The 16,572-nt window shown below is 42.6% G+C and overlaps 2 protein-coding genes across 2 annotated transcripts; one reads left to right on the top strand and one right to left on the bottom strand.

Annotated features, from left to right (window-relative positions):
- Positions 1-1,684: 1,684 nt before the first annotated feature.
- Positions 1,685-5,263, bottom strand: LOC136540033 (uncharacterized). The gene is made up of 2 exons (XM_066532017.1): positions 5,018-5,263; positions 1,685-2,766 (listed from the first exon to the last, which is right to left on the bottom strand). Exons 1-2 carry the CDS (start codon positions 5,088-5,090, stop codon positions 2,120-2,122), a joined length of 720 nt encoding a protein of 239 aa, XP_066388114.1. The 5' UTR covers positions 5,091-5,263; the 3' UTR covers positions 1,685-2,119.
- Positions 5,264-6,053: 790 nt separating this feature from the next.
- On the top strand, positions 6,054-7,974 carry LOC136540032 (bifunctional TENA2 protein). Its single transcript, XM_066532016.1, has 3 exons — positions 6,054-6,271; positions 7,143-7,357; positions 7,440-7,974. Exons 1-3 carry the CDS (start codon positions 6,128-6,130, stop codon positions 7,753-7,755), a joined length of 675 nt encoding a protein of 224 aa, XP_066388113.1. The 5' UTR covers positions 6,054-6,127; the 3' UTR covers positions 7,756-7,974.
- Positions 7,975-16,572: the final 8,598 nt, after the last annotated feature.

Below are 16,572 nucleotides of genomic sequence, written 5' to 3'. Positions count from 1 at the left end.
TAGTATATGGCCAAGAGGCCGTGTTGCCTGTCGAAGTGAATTTGGATGCATACAGGCTTGCTAAACAAAATGATTTATCAGCTGTTGTGTATCATGATTTGATGATGGATAATATCGATGAGGTGACTGATGTGAGATTAAAAGCTCTCAAGAAAATAGAGAAAGATAAAGCTCGAGTTGCCAAAGCATACAACAAGAAAGTCAGGAGCAAATCCTTCCAAGTAGAAGAATTGATGTGGAAAACCATACTACCAATTGGATCGAAGAGCAATCAGTTTGGCAAGTGGTCATCAAATTGGAAAGGTCCTTACAAAGTGGTCAAAGTTATATTCAAAAATTCATATGTGCTCGAGACATTACAAGGTGAACGTCTCACGAGAGCATTCAACAGGAGGTACTTGAAAAGGTACTTTCCAAGTGTTTGGCAAGAAGACTAAGTGCTCACCAAACAATGGCCGATACATGTATCGCCCTTAGCCACTGAGTAGCCGATGAGATGGGAACCGTTGCTGTTTGGTTTTAATTTATTTGATTAAGTGTTTTCAGGTTTATGCATCATTCACCTGAAAATAGGAGGGCATATGTTGACAACAAAAAATGTTCATTTTGTGAAGTTGTCAAAATATGAAACGGACTTCACCATTGCGTTCCTCTCATCGAGACGGTAAAAAAACATATATGGAACGTCTAATTCGAAGTCCGGATGAAGAAGTTATGCCCTCAGAAAGATGCCTCGTTGTTGGGAGTTCCGACCCAAGTCGGGACTTCCGACTGTCGAAAGTTTCGACGGGTGTCGGGACTTCCGGGAAGCCTGAAGAAATCTGCTAATGTGTCTGGGGTTATCCCTATGTCGGGAGTTCCGACCCAAGTCGGGACTTCCGCCTGTCGGAAGTTTCGACGGGTGTCGGGACTTCCGGGAGGCCTGAAGAAATCTGCTCGGGTGTCTCGGGTTATCCCTACGTCGGGAGTTTCGACAAAAGTCGAAAGTTTCGACTGTCGAGAGTTCCGACTCAAGTCGGGACTTCCGACATACCTAACAGAAAATCCTGTTTGGATCTGGCCTTTTGGATTTCGATCCGAACTATTTCAAACTCGTGGGAAACTTGAAAAATAAGGCTTGGAGAGGTTTCCTACTAGGATAAGACCAGCCCCATCTATATATATGAGAGGATCATGGTCGATTGAGTTCCCATCTATCCAATCGTCATACAAACCAATCTATCAACTCCTTATGCCCTAATTCCTCTCTCTCAACCTCTCTTGCTGTTCGTCGAGTTTCCCGGCGAGATTCAGCGGCATCCTAGGCGGCCTTGCTGGTCCTAGGAGATCCTCCACGTGCTCCTCCCTGACGGGTCTTCCCGGGAGAAGTTCGGGAACTTTTCCGGCCAAGAACAAGCTATACATCAGTCTCACCGGTCTTTAGATTGGTTTGATCAATTACGCCATGTTCTTGCTGCGTTGCATGTTGTGTGCAACCTCTTTGGACGTCCAAGGCGCTACTGGTGTGTTGGTTTGGATCATCCTCAACGTCAACCCATACCCTTCGGAACAGTCTTCAGTAATTGAAAAGCTGACATATATGTCAAGTTGCATATGATAAAATGTATACGTAGCATCAAGTTGTCAAAAAAGTACTGGAAGACAGCACGAATCAAACATAGAGACCGTCTCCCAACATTTTTTAAGAAGAAGATACTCCTCATAACTTTCCGTAAGTGGTTCAGCATTGCTGCTATTTGTACTGCATTCTGCACAACCTCAAGAGTTGGTCATATGTTTCTATATACACAGTAGCCAAAACAAGAATTACAAAGAAGAATCATACCTAATCTATGTAACCATACAAAATGAAGCTAAACATTCAGACATGTATAACAAAATAAGCTAACTGTTTCCGTGCTCCGGTATAACTGTGGCAAAGTTAGAGCAAATTAGTGAGGAGTACACATGCCTTTTGGGTACATATATTGTGAAATTTTAGTGAAAACCCACTGTTTTCACATTTTTTAGGGGGTGCAACACTCTAGTTACTACCTAACTTTGCTCCTGAGTATAAGACAGAACACTTCGGTTCGCAGTTTCAGAACAAACCGAACCATTTTGATTCTTCCTGCTTTTCCTATGATGTTTCATAGTATGTTGACTCAGGTCGGCTTGTATAACTTTCTGTGTATTCTGAACCATCTTCTGAAGCATATGACGATGATTCATACTCAGGTTGGATAGACAGAAACATATATTTCAGACCGCTTATGACATCATAAATCATCAATCCAATTCTTCCTCCACCCCAGCTCCCTAAATGGCTTCCTGCAAGGTATCCCAGCTTCCCAAACCGCTCCTCACCATGGAAACCACCCACATAAGTTCCAAACAAGGTGCCAGTGCCCCGGAGAAAACCTTCTGTCATGCTTCCGCCAAAGTACATTGCTTCAAAGAAGTCCCAACCACAAGAAATTATTGGCCCCAATATCCTTTTGGCTTGACGAGCAGCAACTTTTGTCGCCTTTGCACTAATCTTCTGAGCTTGTTTGGCTGCTTCACTAGGGGTTAGGCCTTGTGTCACAGCATCGGCTAAAGCTTTCTCCATGGCTCGCTGCCGCACCATTTCCAAGTGTGCACTTCGGATGTTGTTGACGTACAACTTGACACCCTCCTTTGCTGTGCACGCAAGGCTGCCAGAGCCCATGTCAAAGCAGTTCATGAATGTGAATTGACCACTCTTTGATGCAGCCTCCTTTCCAACAAGTTCCCTGAACTTCTCAGCTGTAAAGTAGAAGCAAATGGGGGTTATCCCAAGGAACCAATATCTAGAAGCAGTTAATTTGGAGATTGAAAAAGGAACCAGTATCAATGTAATAATGGCTTTCGATATTGAATTACCGATCTGTCATATTCAACTGTGGCTATGAAAACATGGAACTGTGGCTACTAAGCAAGAGTCGTCTTTAAATAGGGTACCCCTTTAAATAAACCCGCTGGGTCAGTAGTATGAAGAAACTTGAGATCACATGAAGCAAATTGGTAAACTTGTGCAATTAACCATTCGTCATATCCAACAGAATTTGCAAGTGCCTCAGCTGCTTGCTGCTTCAGCGTGAAGCGGATCTTTGGGTCCAAGCAGGCGCTAGGGGACTAGGTTGCATATTAGCCAGAGTAGTACACTAGTGAGTCTATGCCCAAGGCGGGCTGAAGCTCTATTGCAAATCATGTAATGCCCGGCCGTGTAATCAAACTATTTCTATCTTAATAATACAAAGACACGCAAACCTTTTGCGTGATCGAGAAAAAAAAAACAGAATTTGCAATCAAGCGAATTATCAGCCATTACTGACTCAGTTGAAACACAATGCATTGTCACTCACTCCTAGTTCTTCAGTGAAGTGTACCTATGCTACCGCCAATACTAAGACTTCTGGTTGTGTTGTTTGGCATATGCATACGGAATGTCTTCTTGTGAATCCATTACTTAAGGCTAGTCAGCGTAAAGCGCACAATGCTCAGTAAGAAGCTGATATCAGGAAAACTTGTAAAACTGAAAGCTCATTGGTTTTCTACAGACCTTATAAGCTACCTAGTTATTTCTGTTCACTATGGAAACCCTATTTGAACAGGTGGCAATTGGCCCTAGTCTTGTAGGATATGGAACTCAGAAGCTCTAACTTCTCTGAATCAAAAGCAGAGATAGTGGGGTGTTTCATACTTTCTCCTATAGCTACAGCCTACAACTTCTGCACTTCCATAGTTCTTGTTGTTTTCTGATTTCATTTTTATCCTTGTAATTAGGCATAAAAATTATATCATCTGTTGCTTTAAACTTATGGAGGTGGTATGTCTCAGATTTGCTGTAGTCCTGAGGTCTCAAATCCATCTATTAAATTTGCCATTTGGAGCAACTGAAGTCAGCAATGAAATGGTCCTCTGAACTTTTGTTGTGGCTGGAAATAACTTCATCTAGTCTCCAGAGAAGCCCAAAACCTGAGCACGGCTATTTTCCCAAGTGGTTCTTAGCCTATGACAAAAGCATTTGAAGCTGTGCACTTGCACAGGATGGAACATCACTAAAGAAAATCATGTAAAAAAAATCGATCCGCGGGGGTAAGACAGCCTTCGGGCATTCTGCTTAAGATAGAAGTTAACATTCTCACGCAAGTCGAGAAAATATCCGAACCCCTTCCCTACCCATACATAGCGGCACCGTTGCACATGTGAGAACCTAGGTTGGTCCCTAGACCTGTGCTTTGGCGTGGGACAGACTAGGGGACTTTTAACCACAATCCTAGTATTCGCTACCATGGGGAGTCACAAACCTAGGACCTGAGGAGTGCTATTAGAGCCACCAAACCAACTCGGCTAGGCACTCGTTCGCTAAAGAAAATTCTGTAACTTGCATATATCATCATACTGAGGCATTTTGAGTAATTGCTTGTATTGCTACTTCCTGGATTGCGATGACTAATTGCTTATATTGCTAGGCTGATATCTTGTGTTTGCCATCCTATTAGAGCACATTAGCCAATGCTAACAAATATTCAAACCCCCACTGAGCTGCTGACATTTGTAGTTAGCTTCCGAATTGATGTATTTCTGCTGAATTGCAGCAAAATGTATTATGAGTGAACATAATCAGATCTTTCTGACAAATTTATGACTTCCTGAATAACTCTACACAGAAGTTTTTTTGCAAGATCGCAACCCCACAATCACAACTTCACAAGAATGGCAGAGAAAAACTTAGCAAAAGGGAATTTAAATTCCACCATCCACATCAATCTAAACAAGCAAATTCTGACAGAAGAAATTATCCCTAGGAACCAATTACCGACTGACTAGCCTAAATGCATCACTACCCACAACAAAAATCAAGCAAATTCGCGTTTCTGCATAAAAAAACAACCACTCCCTCAGCAATTAGAGTATTAGACGAAGAAAACAGTGCCCACAGATCTCCGTCGGAAACTAACACGTGAAATTGCACAGGAAGGAAAAGATTCTGATACGCGACCGGAAAACTAACCGGTCATGCTGAGCGCAAGGACGCCCGTGATGAGGAGCAGCAGCCGCACGCGCCGCTTCTGTATGTCCAACATCTTCGCCCGCCACCGTCAGGATCGAGCGCCGCGAGGATCTTAACCCTGCCTAGGGACCAACCTCCCGCTCCCTCGCGGCGACCGGAGGAACAGGGGAAGGCCGGAAGCGAGGGAGGAATAAAGAGAGAGACAGGCAAGGAAAGAGAAGAGGAATGGTCGCAGCGTTCTCTTCGCTGCCGCCGCGTGTTAGAACGTGACCCCTAATCCGCGTTGCCTTCCAAAGCACGGCGTTATTGTAATATTAGCTGACATGTGGGACATGATTGAAGTGGCCCCAATGATCAGTGGGATTATTCGGCGTGTGTTTGAGCTGCAAATCCAGCGATTCACTCGATTATAATGTTTGTTTAGATGAAAATTAACGTTGTTGAAGCCTTAGGCTATCTCAACGACACACCTAAAATACCAGACATATTTATTCTTTGGATAACGTTACAGATAAAAAGTTTAATATCTATTCGATATCTTCTTTAAGAATAAGATTCTAAAAAAAATCTTTCTGTAAATAGATTTTTAGAAAAGAAAAAGTCTATATTTAAATTGTGTCTCTTAGACAATCTAAAATAAGTCTTCCTGTTCAACACTAGTTTTGGATATCATGCTATCCATTTTAGGTTTTTGTGTCCACATAAGTTCCTGGTTGGAGACAATTTTAGAGGACTGCAACGTAACTGTCTTCAACAAGGAACTCATATGGGTACCTAAACCTAAAATGGATAGTAAAAGATCTAAAATCAGCCTTCAACAAAGTACCTATATGAAAGACTTATTTTGAGTTGTCTGAGATGCACAATCTAAATATAATATGGGTATTCTTTCTATAAAAACTCAATTACAGAAAGAATTTTATTTTAGATCTTGAAATTTTTACGTGTAACGCTACCCAGGACGAATGACTCTTGTATTCTGATATTTTGGATGTTGTTATCGGAGATAGTCTAAGGTGAGGATATCCGAAGGGCTTGGCGGCATTGCCTGTGGTCATTGGTCAAACCTTGGGAGCCCCGGTTCAGCAATCGCAGTCCCACACGGCGGCGATGGACGGCGGCGGGGTCGAGACGGGCACGACGGTGGCCTGGATGGAGAAGCACCGGCCGATGTACGAGCGGGCCACCCGGCACCCGTTCACCGTCTCCATCCGCGACGGTACCGTCGACATGTCTGCCTTCAAGCGCTGGCTGGTCAGTCTCAGTCCCTCTATTTCCCCCATCAACTGATGCAGTGAAGTTCTCGTTGTGTAACGCCTTCAACCGCGAGAAAATTGACGTGGGCTAAGCTTTGACCTTTCCATGTCTGATTCTTGGTTCGGGGGGTCGGGGCATCGACCGCGAGAAAATTGACGTGGGCTAAGCTTTGACCTTTCCATGTCTGATTCTTGGTTCGGGGGGTCGGGGCATCGAGCTCTGTACATCAAATTAAATACAACCAAGAAGTCTTGTAGTTGCTACTAAGACAACGAAAATTAGTGGGGATGGCTATAGAATTGAGTTGCGTGATTTGTGTGATTGTGTCAGAGATGGTTTTGGGAGAACTATGAATTTAAAATGGAACCTGAAAGCGTGAAGGCAAAAGATTTCATAGTTCATAGATATATATACTGTGACTGTGAAGATCTTGTGTTTCCAAAGGACTAGTCACTCTGAATGTCGTCATTCTGTTGTTTCCTCCGGTTGACAAAAATAACGACGGAGTAGAATTGGCTCTTAGTTGACACTGTCCAATTGTGATTGTGTAAAGTGATGAAGGATCATGTTCAGGGAACAGTGCAAAAAAGAAATCAACTACTAGTTGGGCATAGTATTCTGCAAGAAAATAAATAAAACTAATAAAAATAAGAGTTACTCTATATGATCTTGGGTTCTTTTTCTAGTTGAAAGCATCTTGGTGGTTGATAATTATAAGTTAAATTATGATATATCTTATAGTACAGCAGTAGGGGAGCTTTCAGTTGTCTATATAGTGGTCAATTTGCTATGATTTTCTGAAAGAAATTTCATTTTGGTTATGAGTACCATGAGTAGATAAATAGACTCGTTTCTTTGTCATATTCAGAGCCAGGACTATCTGTTTGTAAGGGAATTTGTTGCATTTATAGCAAGTGTATTGCTCAAATGCTGCAAGCAAGAAGACAGCTCGGACATGGAAATTATCCTGGGTGGAGTAGCTTCTATCAGCGATGAGATCTCTTGGTTCAAGAATGAAGCTACCAGATGGGGCGCCGATCTAGCAAGTGTTTCTCCCTTAAAAGCCAATTTAGAGTACCACAGGTTCATCTCGTTCAAACATTTGTAAAAATCCCACACAATAGCATGACTGAAGATCTATAACTGGCATCAACCTTGTTGTCAGGTTTCTCCAGAGCTTTACTGAGCCAGAGGTTAGCTATGTTGTTGCTGTAACAGCCTTCTGGATAATTGAAACCGTGTACCAGGACAGCTTCGGTTTCTGTATCCAAGATGGTAATAAGACGCCACCGGAGCTCCTTGGGACCTGCCAGAGATGGGGCAACGCTGGGTTCAGACAGTACTGCCAGTCTCTGCAGAGCATCGTGGATCGCTGCTTGGCTAATGCACCAGCTGATGCTGTCAAGAGTGCTGAAGAGGCCTTCATCCGGGTACTCGAGCTGGAAATTGGTTTCTGGGAAATGAGCTCTTCTCAGTCCTAATTAGCAGCGTATTCTCTATAGTCCAAACATCTACAAATAATCGAAGTATCGAACGAAATAAATGGTGCTCCGGGCTCAGACCCAGGCATGAGCTGTATTTTCCTTTTTTTCCCCCTGTGCGTCTGGTTCCACCTTTGCTCCTGTATCTTTCAGACGCAGAACTGATATGATGGTTCCATGTGAGAGCAGATCAGATTTGCTATATCACGCTCAGGTGAAAAAGTCCCTCCTACACTTAAATTTTTGTGAGCATGTTATATGGAAAAAATGGATGTTTTAGAGAAATTCTTACACTTAAATTCTGCTTAGATATTATACAAAGTAGTCACCTTAGATCTAGTAAAAGTAAAGTCAATAAATTTAGCATAGGTTAATAGTAACTAAAATTGGAATGTGGAAGAAGATTTTCACCTGAATTCTAGTTTTATTCCCTTCCTTACATATACTATTTAAAAAGAAGAAATAGAAGGCAAAGAAAAAGAAATAGGTGTGACGGATAATATTTCACCTGGATACAGGAGTAAACAATCCCGTCCCATGCGAATACTTTGTCCAATCTCAAATTTCTCGATACAACTTCTTACGTGGCCCTGTTTGGGACAACGTAACCCAATCGCACGGTGCAGTGCCCGAGCTGCGGTGGAAGACCTGCAATTCGTCCCGCGCCTCGACGCCGCAAACGCTCCACCTCGGGCGTCCGTCCGTCTCTGGACGCCGGACACGTGGCACGGACGCCGGCGTCGGACGGTCCATGTATTTTTTTTACCACATAAATATCTGGTCACTTGTACTTATCTTTCTGGTTCCATCTGGTCTCTCTCCACAATCTCTCCATTCAAAGCAATAGGGAGACGAAGGATGTCGTGGAGCCTGAAAGCATCTAGGTCCCTAATTGGGTTTCGGTGATTAATGACAATACTTGATTGATATGACTAACATGTGTTTTGCAGAGGCAATAAAGTTAGGTCACGGTAATGGAAATCATTTGGGCTATCATGGTAGTCATGCCCCTACGATGGAAATTATTTCGGTTTTTAAAGAATGGACGACAAGGTTAAGAATGAACTAGTTTTAAGTGTCGTTTGGTATTAAGGAGATACTTAGAGTAGTTTATGACTTTGTTTTTTCTTTGACCGTACTATTAAGAGGGGTATAGACGGGTAGCTTGATCTAGGTGAGTCTAGTGGGTTAGGTGTGGTGCACACTTTCTAAATCTAGCACTAGGTAGCTCCTAAAAAGCCCTTAGATCTATTGGAGCAAACTTCATTCACGTATGATCGAGAGTTAGAAGTGAATGGAGGGTCAAATGCTGACCAAACGTTGGTTCCGGAGTGATCGGACGCTGGCGCAGAGTCTGGTCAGTTCATTTGATCAAGGTGAAATCGTCTGGTGCGACCGGATGCTGAGAGTGTCCGGTCGACCCCAGTAATGTTCTAGAGAGAGAAAATCATGACCAGACGCGCCCGATCAGTACTAACCGGACGCTTTAAACACTGGAGTTCGGGGAGAACTGACCGGAGCGTCCAGTCAACATGACCGGAACGTCTGGTCACCCCATAGAAGCACATAACGGTTCGTTTTTCAACCAAGGTTATAAATACTTCCTCAATTCGTGTGAGGGGGTACTTTTACTCATTCCAACAGCTGAGAAACACCTTTGAGAGTGCCAAGAAGAGCAAGGTCCTAGTGAAGTGATTGAGATTTGAGAATCCCAAAGAGAGCCCTCATTAGTGAAGGCAAGAGTAGCAAAGTGTGTATCCACCCTTCTCATTAGGCTTGTCGTGGTCAAGTGAGAGTTTATGCTTGTTACTCTTGATGATTGGGAGCTTGGTGATCATTCGGCGGAGCTTGGTAGTGATTGGGAGCTTGGTGATCATCCGACGGAGCTTGTGGATGACTCAACTCAAGTTGTGAGCGGTTGTGGGTGATTTAACGCGACGGAGTGTCGAAGAATCAACCCGTAGAGAGCACTTGATCCTTACGCGGATCAAGGGGGAGCTACACTCTTACGTGGGTGCTCTAACGAGGAGTAGTGGGGAGTGGCAACTCTCCGATACCTTGGCAAAATATCGCCGCGTTCCTCCTTCTCTCTTTACTTTAAGCATTTACTTTGAGCAATTCAATTCTTGTTATTTACATTCATAGAATTGACATGCTAAAGTAGGATTGGAACATAGGTTGCTAAACTTTTGTGCGATAGATCAATAGAAATATTTTCTAGGCACAAGGGGTTAATTGGGCTAACCATATGACTTAATTATTGCAAATAATTTTAAAAGTAGCCCAATCCACCCCCCCCTTTTTGGACATCTTGATCCTTTCAATTAGTATCAGAGCCTCGTGCTCACGCATTTAGGCTTAACCGCCTAGAGAAAGATGTCTCACGGGGATGATCCTCCTCCTATCTCTAAGAGGGATGATTTTCCATATTGAAAAATCCGCATGGAGGCGTATTTAGAAGCTCTAGATGTCGGAATACTTAGAGCCGCCTCACAAGGCTTCCTAAAACCTTGGGATGCTACACACCTATAAGGCAATGAGGTGAATTACGAAAAATAGAATGCAAAGGCTCAAAACACCATCTTTAGAGGCCTCTGCAAAGATATGTTTAACCGAGTGAGGAACCACAAGGACGGTCATGCACTATGGTCGAATATTTGTGCGCTCCATGAGGGAACTAAGAGCAAGCGTGAGGAACGCTATCATCTTGTCATAAAAAAGCTAAATTCATTTGAGATGCTTCCTAAAGAGAGTGCTAATGAAATGTACTCATGCTTGAATGTTTTTGTAGAGGAAGTCAATGGGCTTGGACTTACTCAAATACAACCATCCGATGTTGTAAGAAAAATCTTAAGTGTCCTCCCCATTGATAAATATGAGCATATTATGACCGTGCTTCATCAAGGTGATCTTTCCACCGCTACACTAACACAAATCTTGGGAAAGATCAATACTCATGAGATGTATATGCACATCACACCACAAGATGACTCATCCTCTAATAAGAAGAAAGACAAGAACTTAGCATTCAAAGCTAGCCAAGAGAAGGGCAAAGCAAGGCTTGAGTATGAGAACTCAAGTGATGATGAAGTCGATGATGCTAGTCTTGCTCTCATGGTGAGAAGAACCACCAAGATGCTAAAGAAGCTTAACAAGAGTGGCATCAAGTTTGATGGCAAGAAAAAAAAGTTCTTCACTAGCTCTAGAAGAAAGCCAATCTCAGAGATAGATTGCTATAATTATGGAGAACTTAGTCATCTAGCACACCAATGCATAAAGCCCAAGAAAGACAAGTACAAGGGCAAGAGAGATGACTCAAGTAATAAAGAAGAAGATGAGAAGAAAAAGAACAAGCCATACAAAAAAAAGATGGCAAGAAGAAGGGCTTTCATAAGGAGAAGAAGAATGGGAAGGCCTACATCATCAGTGATTGGCTCACGGACATTGATTCATCAAGTTGCTCATCCGATGATGAGAGTGATAATGAGAAGGTGGCCGCCATTGTGATTGACTCTTCATCATCTTCACCGACACCACCGCTATCATCCTCTACACACCTATGCCTTATGGCCAAGGGTGAACGAAAGGTATCAAATGATAATGATAGTAGTACTGATGATCATGCTAACAATGATGATTGTGATAGTAATAGTGATGATGATGAATTTGAATCACCTTCATATGATGAACTTGTCAAATTGCTAAACAAATATACTAGGATCATTAGAAAGACTAGAGCTAAGAATGACAAGTTAGAAGCTAAGAATGATTCTCTTTTAGCTAAATGTGATATAGCCAAAAAGGCTAGTGTTGAGCTTAGAGAAGCAAATGATGCTATATCATCCAAACTCAAGGAGCTCAAATCTTCTAAGAAAGAGCTTAAATAAAAATATGATAAACTTGAGAGGATACATAATTAGCTCATCACTAGTCATAATATGCTAAAAGATGAATATATAACTCTCAAGATTAATCATGATAATCTTGTTATTGCTCAAGAATATTTATCCAATGAGCTACATAATGCTACTAACAATATTGTTAAGATTGATATAGCTACATCATGTGATGATTTGATCATTGAGAGCATTGAGCAAAGTTCTAGTAGCAAGGGTAAGCAAGTGGTTGAGACCAATAGTTATGATGAGTATGTCAAGCTCAAGAATGACAATGAAAAGCTTAAGAAAGATCTTGAAGAGATCAAAAGTCACAACACTATTATGCTAGAAACTCGTGATCATGATGATGATTTAATTCTTGAAAATAAGAAGCTCAAAGAAGAAAACAAGAAGCTCAAGAAAGAGAAAAATAATGATGCACTTAAAGAAAAGAACAAGAAGCTCAAGTTGGAGAAAGAGCCTCTTAAGATTAGATTGAGCAAGTTCACAAGAGGCAAGCATCTTCAAAGTGAGCTACTAATGAACACCATCATAAAGATGGATAGAAGTGGCATTGGGTACTTGGCAAACCAAGAGAAGAAGGCTCAAGCTCAACAACAACACAAGTCAAAGCCAAAGCCAAAGAGATGTTTTGAGTATGGACAAGAAGGCCACTTTGCCCATGAGTGCCAAACTCCACCACCATAACTCTTGCCTAAGCATGCTAGACCTTTTGCCTTCAATGCTCATTAGATGCTTAGAAAGTATTCTAGTGGAAAGATGAAAGTCATGTTCTTAGGACCTCCAAACAAGAATAGGCCTAAGAAAATTTAGGTAGTAAAGTCACTTGTTGAGAAGGTGAAGGACCCTCAACAAGTTTGGGTTCCTAAAGCTTGATCTTTTATGTGTAGGTGAACTACAAGACCGGTGAAAGTCATTGGGTTATTGATAGTGGTTGTACACAACATATGACCGGTGATCCTCGTATGTTCACCTCACTAGATGAAGAAGTAGATGGACAAGAAAGAATCATATTTGAAGATAATTCAAAGGGCAAGGTTAAAGGATTGGGCAAAGTGATAATATCAAATGATCATTCTATCTCAAATATGCTATATATTGCTTCATTGAGCTTCAACTTGCTATCCGTTGGACAATTGTATGATCTTGGCTTCCAATGCTTGTTTACCAAGAATGAAGTTGTATCTAAGAAGGATGATGATCAAGTGATATTCAAAGGATTTAGACACAACAACCTATATCTAATGGACTTCACCTCCAAAGATGCTACCTTGAAGACATGCCTATTCACCAAAACAATACTTGGTGGCTATGATATAAAAGACTTGCTCATGTTGAGATGAGCTCACTCAAGAAGCTAATGAAGAATGATTTTGTGAGAGAGTTGAAGGATGCGAAGTTTGAGAAGGACAAGCTTTGTAGTGCATGTCAAGCTGTCAAACAAGTTGCAAACGCTCATCCTATAAAAGTTTTCATGTCAATAATAAGAGTGCTAGAGCTCCTTTACATGGACTTATTTGGACCAGCAACATACAAGAGTTTGAGAAAAAATCTTTATTGTCTTGTGATTGTTGATGACTACTCAAGATACACATGGGTTTTCTTCCTTCATGACAAATCCGAAGTTGCATCATGCTTCAAAAAGTTTGCCAAGAGAGCACAAAATGAGTTTGAAATGAAGCTCAAGAAGATTAGAAGCGACAATAGGAAAGAATTTGACAACACGAACATTGAAGCCTATTGTGATGAAGTTGGGATCAAACATGAGGTCTATGCAACATATACTCCTCAACAAAATAGTGTAGTTGTGAGAAAGAGCCGGACATTAATCATACTAGCAAGAACAATGCTTGATGAGTATAACACCCCCGAAGCTCTATGGGCGGAAGCTATTAACACCACATGTTATGCATCAAACCGCCTATTTCTTCAAAAGTTTCTTGGCAAGACACCTTATAAGTTGCTCAATGGGAAGAAGCCGGACATCTCTTTCTTTAGGGTGTTTGGTTGCAAATGCTATATCTATAAGAAGCGGCAACACCTAGGGAAGTTTTAAAGATGTTGTGATATTGGTTTTTTTGTTGGTTACTCATCAAAGTCCAAAACATATAGAGTATTTAATCATGCCACCGGCTTAGTTGAAGAAACATATGATGTGGAATTTGATGAATCTAATGTCTCCCAAGGAGCACATGAGAATCTTGATGATGTAGGTGATGAACCATTGAGGGAGGCCATGAAGAATATTCCGGTTGGAGACATCAAGCCTAATGATGACGAAGACGATGTATAAGTGATCAATCCATCTTCTTCATCAAGTGTGCCACAAGATGGTGAAAAAAATAGGAGAGTAGAAAATGAAGACACTCATGTCTCTCATTGGCAAATGGTGACACAAGCATATGATGTTGATGCTCCACAACTCCCCCTCAAGTGGTTGATAGAGTACGGACAGTCTGACGGTGCCATCGATGCCCTATACAAAAAAGACGGAGGTCAATAGAAGTGACCGGACGCTGGCCTCGGTTGGACTAGCGCGTCCGGTTAGTAGAAGCTACAAAGACACTAGCGTCGGTCTCTGACCGAATGCTAGGTCACTTAGTGACCGGACGCTGATAGGGTGCGTCTAGTCCAACTGACGTGGCAGCACACATGGGAGTCACCATGTGACCGAACGCTAGGTGTGTTTGATCGAGCATGACCGGACGCGTCTAGTTGTGAAAAGTCATCTCTGGATGCTTACTGAAAACGACCAGACGATGGGGTTCAACGTCTAGTCACTTTGAGCTGTTGCGTCCGGTTATGACATGCCCATTGAGATCGAGCGCTTAGTATTTGAAGAGAGGGGACATGTGGCACGCATCGCATGACCGGACGCTGAGGTCCAGCGTCTGGTCGATATGACCGGAGCATCCGGTCACTTCGTGTTGTGTCCAGTGAAGGGGTACAACGGCTCTATTTCATGGGGGCATCTATTTAAGCCCCATAGCCAGCTCAAGCTCACTATCTTGGCCATTTACATTGACATAGCAACCTTATGAGCTTAACCAAAGCCATCCCACTCATCTCCATCATTAATTCATTATCTTTGTGAGATTGGGAGAGAATCCAAGTGCATTGCTTGAGTGATTGCATCTAGAGGCACTTGGTGTTCGTATTTCGCTATAGGATTCACTTGTTACTCTTGGTGGTTGCCGCCACCTAGACGGCTTGGAGTAGTGAAGATCGTCGAGCGGAGGTTGGTGATTGTCTCTGGCTCTGATCGTGGTGATTGTGAGGGGTTCTTGAACTTTTCCCAGTAAAGAGCCAAAAGGTACTCTAGTGGATTGCTCGTGGCTTGTGTAATCCTCATCTTGTGTTGGTTGTGCGGCACCCTATTGAGGGTTTGGCGTGTGAAGCCAATTAGCGCGTGAACCTCCAAGTGAGTGAATCGCCACAACGAGAAGTAGCTTGTCGGCTAGCATGTTGTTGATGCAGAAGGGGATACTGCAAACACAAAGGGCTAATACCCGAATCGATATCCAAAGCGTGCCAGTCGATTTGACCTGCTAATCGACAAGGATGAAGATACGAACACTTTAGTCCTGACAACAGCGATACGCCCGGAAGTCACGGCCAAGAGGTGCTCACGCGGAACTCGAGAATCGCCGAAGGTCGCGCTGAAACGATGCAGCTCGCCGATTCAATGAGAACTCGTAAAAAAGAAAAAGTATGCAAATTGACGAAGTCGCCGAAAAGTAAGTAGATGCAAATAGGAGTAAAAGTTGGTTTTGATGTTGATTGATATATCTTTTTACATTGCCCCTTACTCCATATTTATACCCTGATCTAAAGAGACACAACCAAACACAACTAGGACACCAATCCCATATCTAAGGAAACACGTGACTCTTACATGAATCATACTCTAACTAATATAGAAAAGGAAATCAACTTCTATCTATTTCCCTGTCCGCCTCAATTACGATGGAAATCTCACCGTCCTCCTTCCCATCGGCATACTCCCTATTTCATCGGCAGTAGTCTTCAAGCCTTCCTTCATCGGCATATTCCCTGTTTCATCGGCAGTAGTCTTCAAGCCTCCCTTCATCGGCATACTCCATGTTTCATCGGCAGTAATCTTCAAACCTCCCTTTCATCGGCATCGACAACAACACCTCCAACCTCATCGGCAACGCCCGAGTCCAAATCAACCTTTCCATCGACCATCACCAGCTATCGGCAACCATCTTTACAAGCTGGCTTTCATCGGCTATCAAGGTATTCAATAACTTTTCCCCTTGCCGATTAGTCCACTCCGATTATTTTGACACGTGCAAAAAACGGTGTCAACACATGCCCCCCAATTTCGGAGTATAAAATCATTAATGCTCCGAAATTTACTCCAGATAACGCTTGCCTTCGCCTGATTACCGTAACTCATTCTCCAAACCAAAACTTGATTTGTTATCAAATCCAATCAAATCTAATCTTGATTCACGCACTTCAGTAAATATCGCACAATCGCCAACCACTCTTGCCCTGATTATGGTTAAGATACCGAAGCAATAACCCATCGGCAAGATCTTAACATGATAATGCTGCCATTTTCAGAATTAAAACATCCTGCATCGATATTCCTTCCAAGTCATGATTACTTGTCACCAACTCATCTGTACAATCCCCTGATTATCGCACGAACAGTTACCATATCCCTCTGAACCATCTCGACCTATATGCGCGCGACATAGAGATAAGTCCAAAATACCCTTACTCCGGGCGGCTTATAAATAGATTTCTCCGGAACCCTCATTTTCTACCTTCAGCCTCCAATCCTTGGCATTTCCTCTCTCCGGCGGCGACTCCGACGAACAACCGCGCGACCTCAACCAAGAAGAACCCTTCTCCGGCGCTAACTTCAAGTTTCCTCAAGACCATG

This window comes from Miscanthus floridulus, chromosome 2 (assembly GCF_019320115.1).
Source record: "Miscanthus floridulus cultivar M001 chromosome 2, ASM1932011v1, whole genome shotgun sequence".
Classification (NCBI taxonomy): Eukaryota; Viridiplantae; Streptophyta; class Magnoliopsida; order Poales; family Poaceae; genus Miscanthus; species Miscanthus floridulus.
Note: the sequence above shows the minus strand (reverse complement) of the source record. Positions and strands in the feature narration are given on the sequence as shown.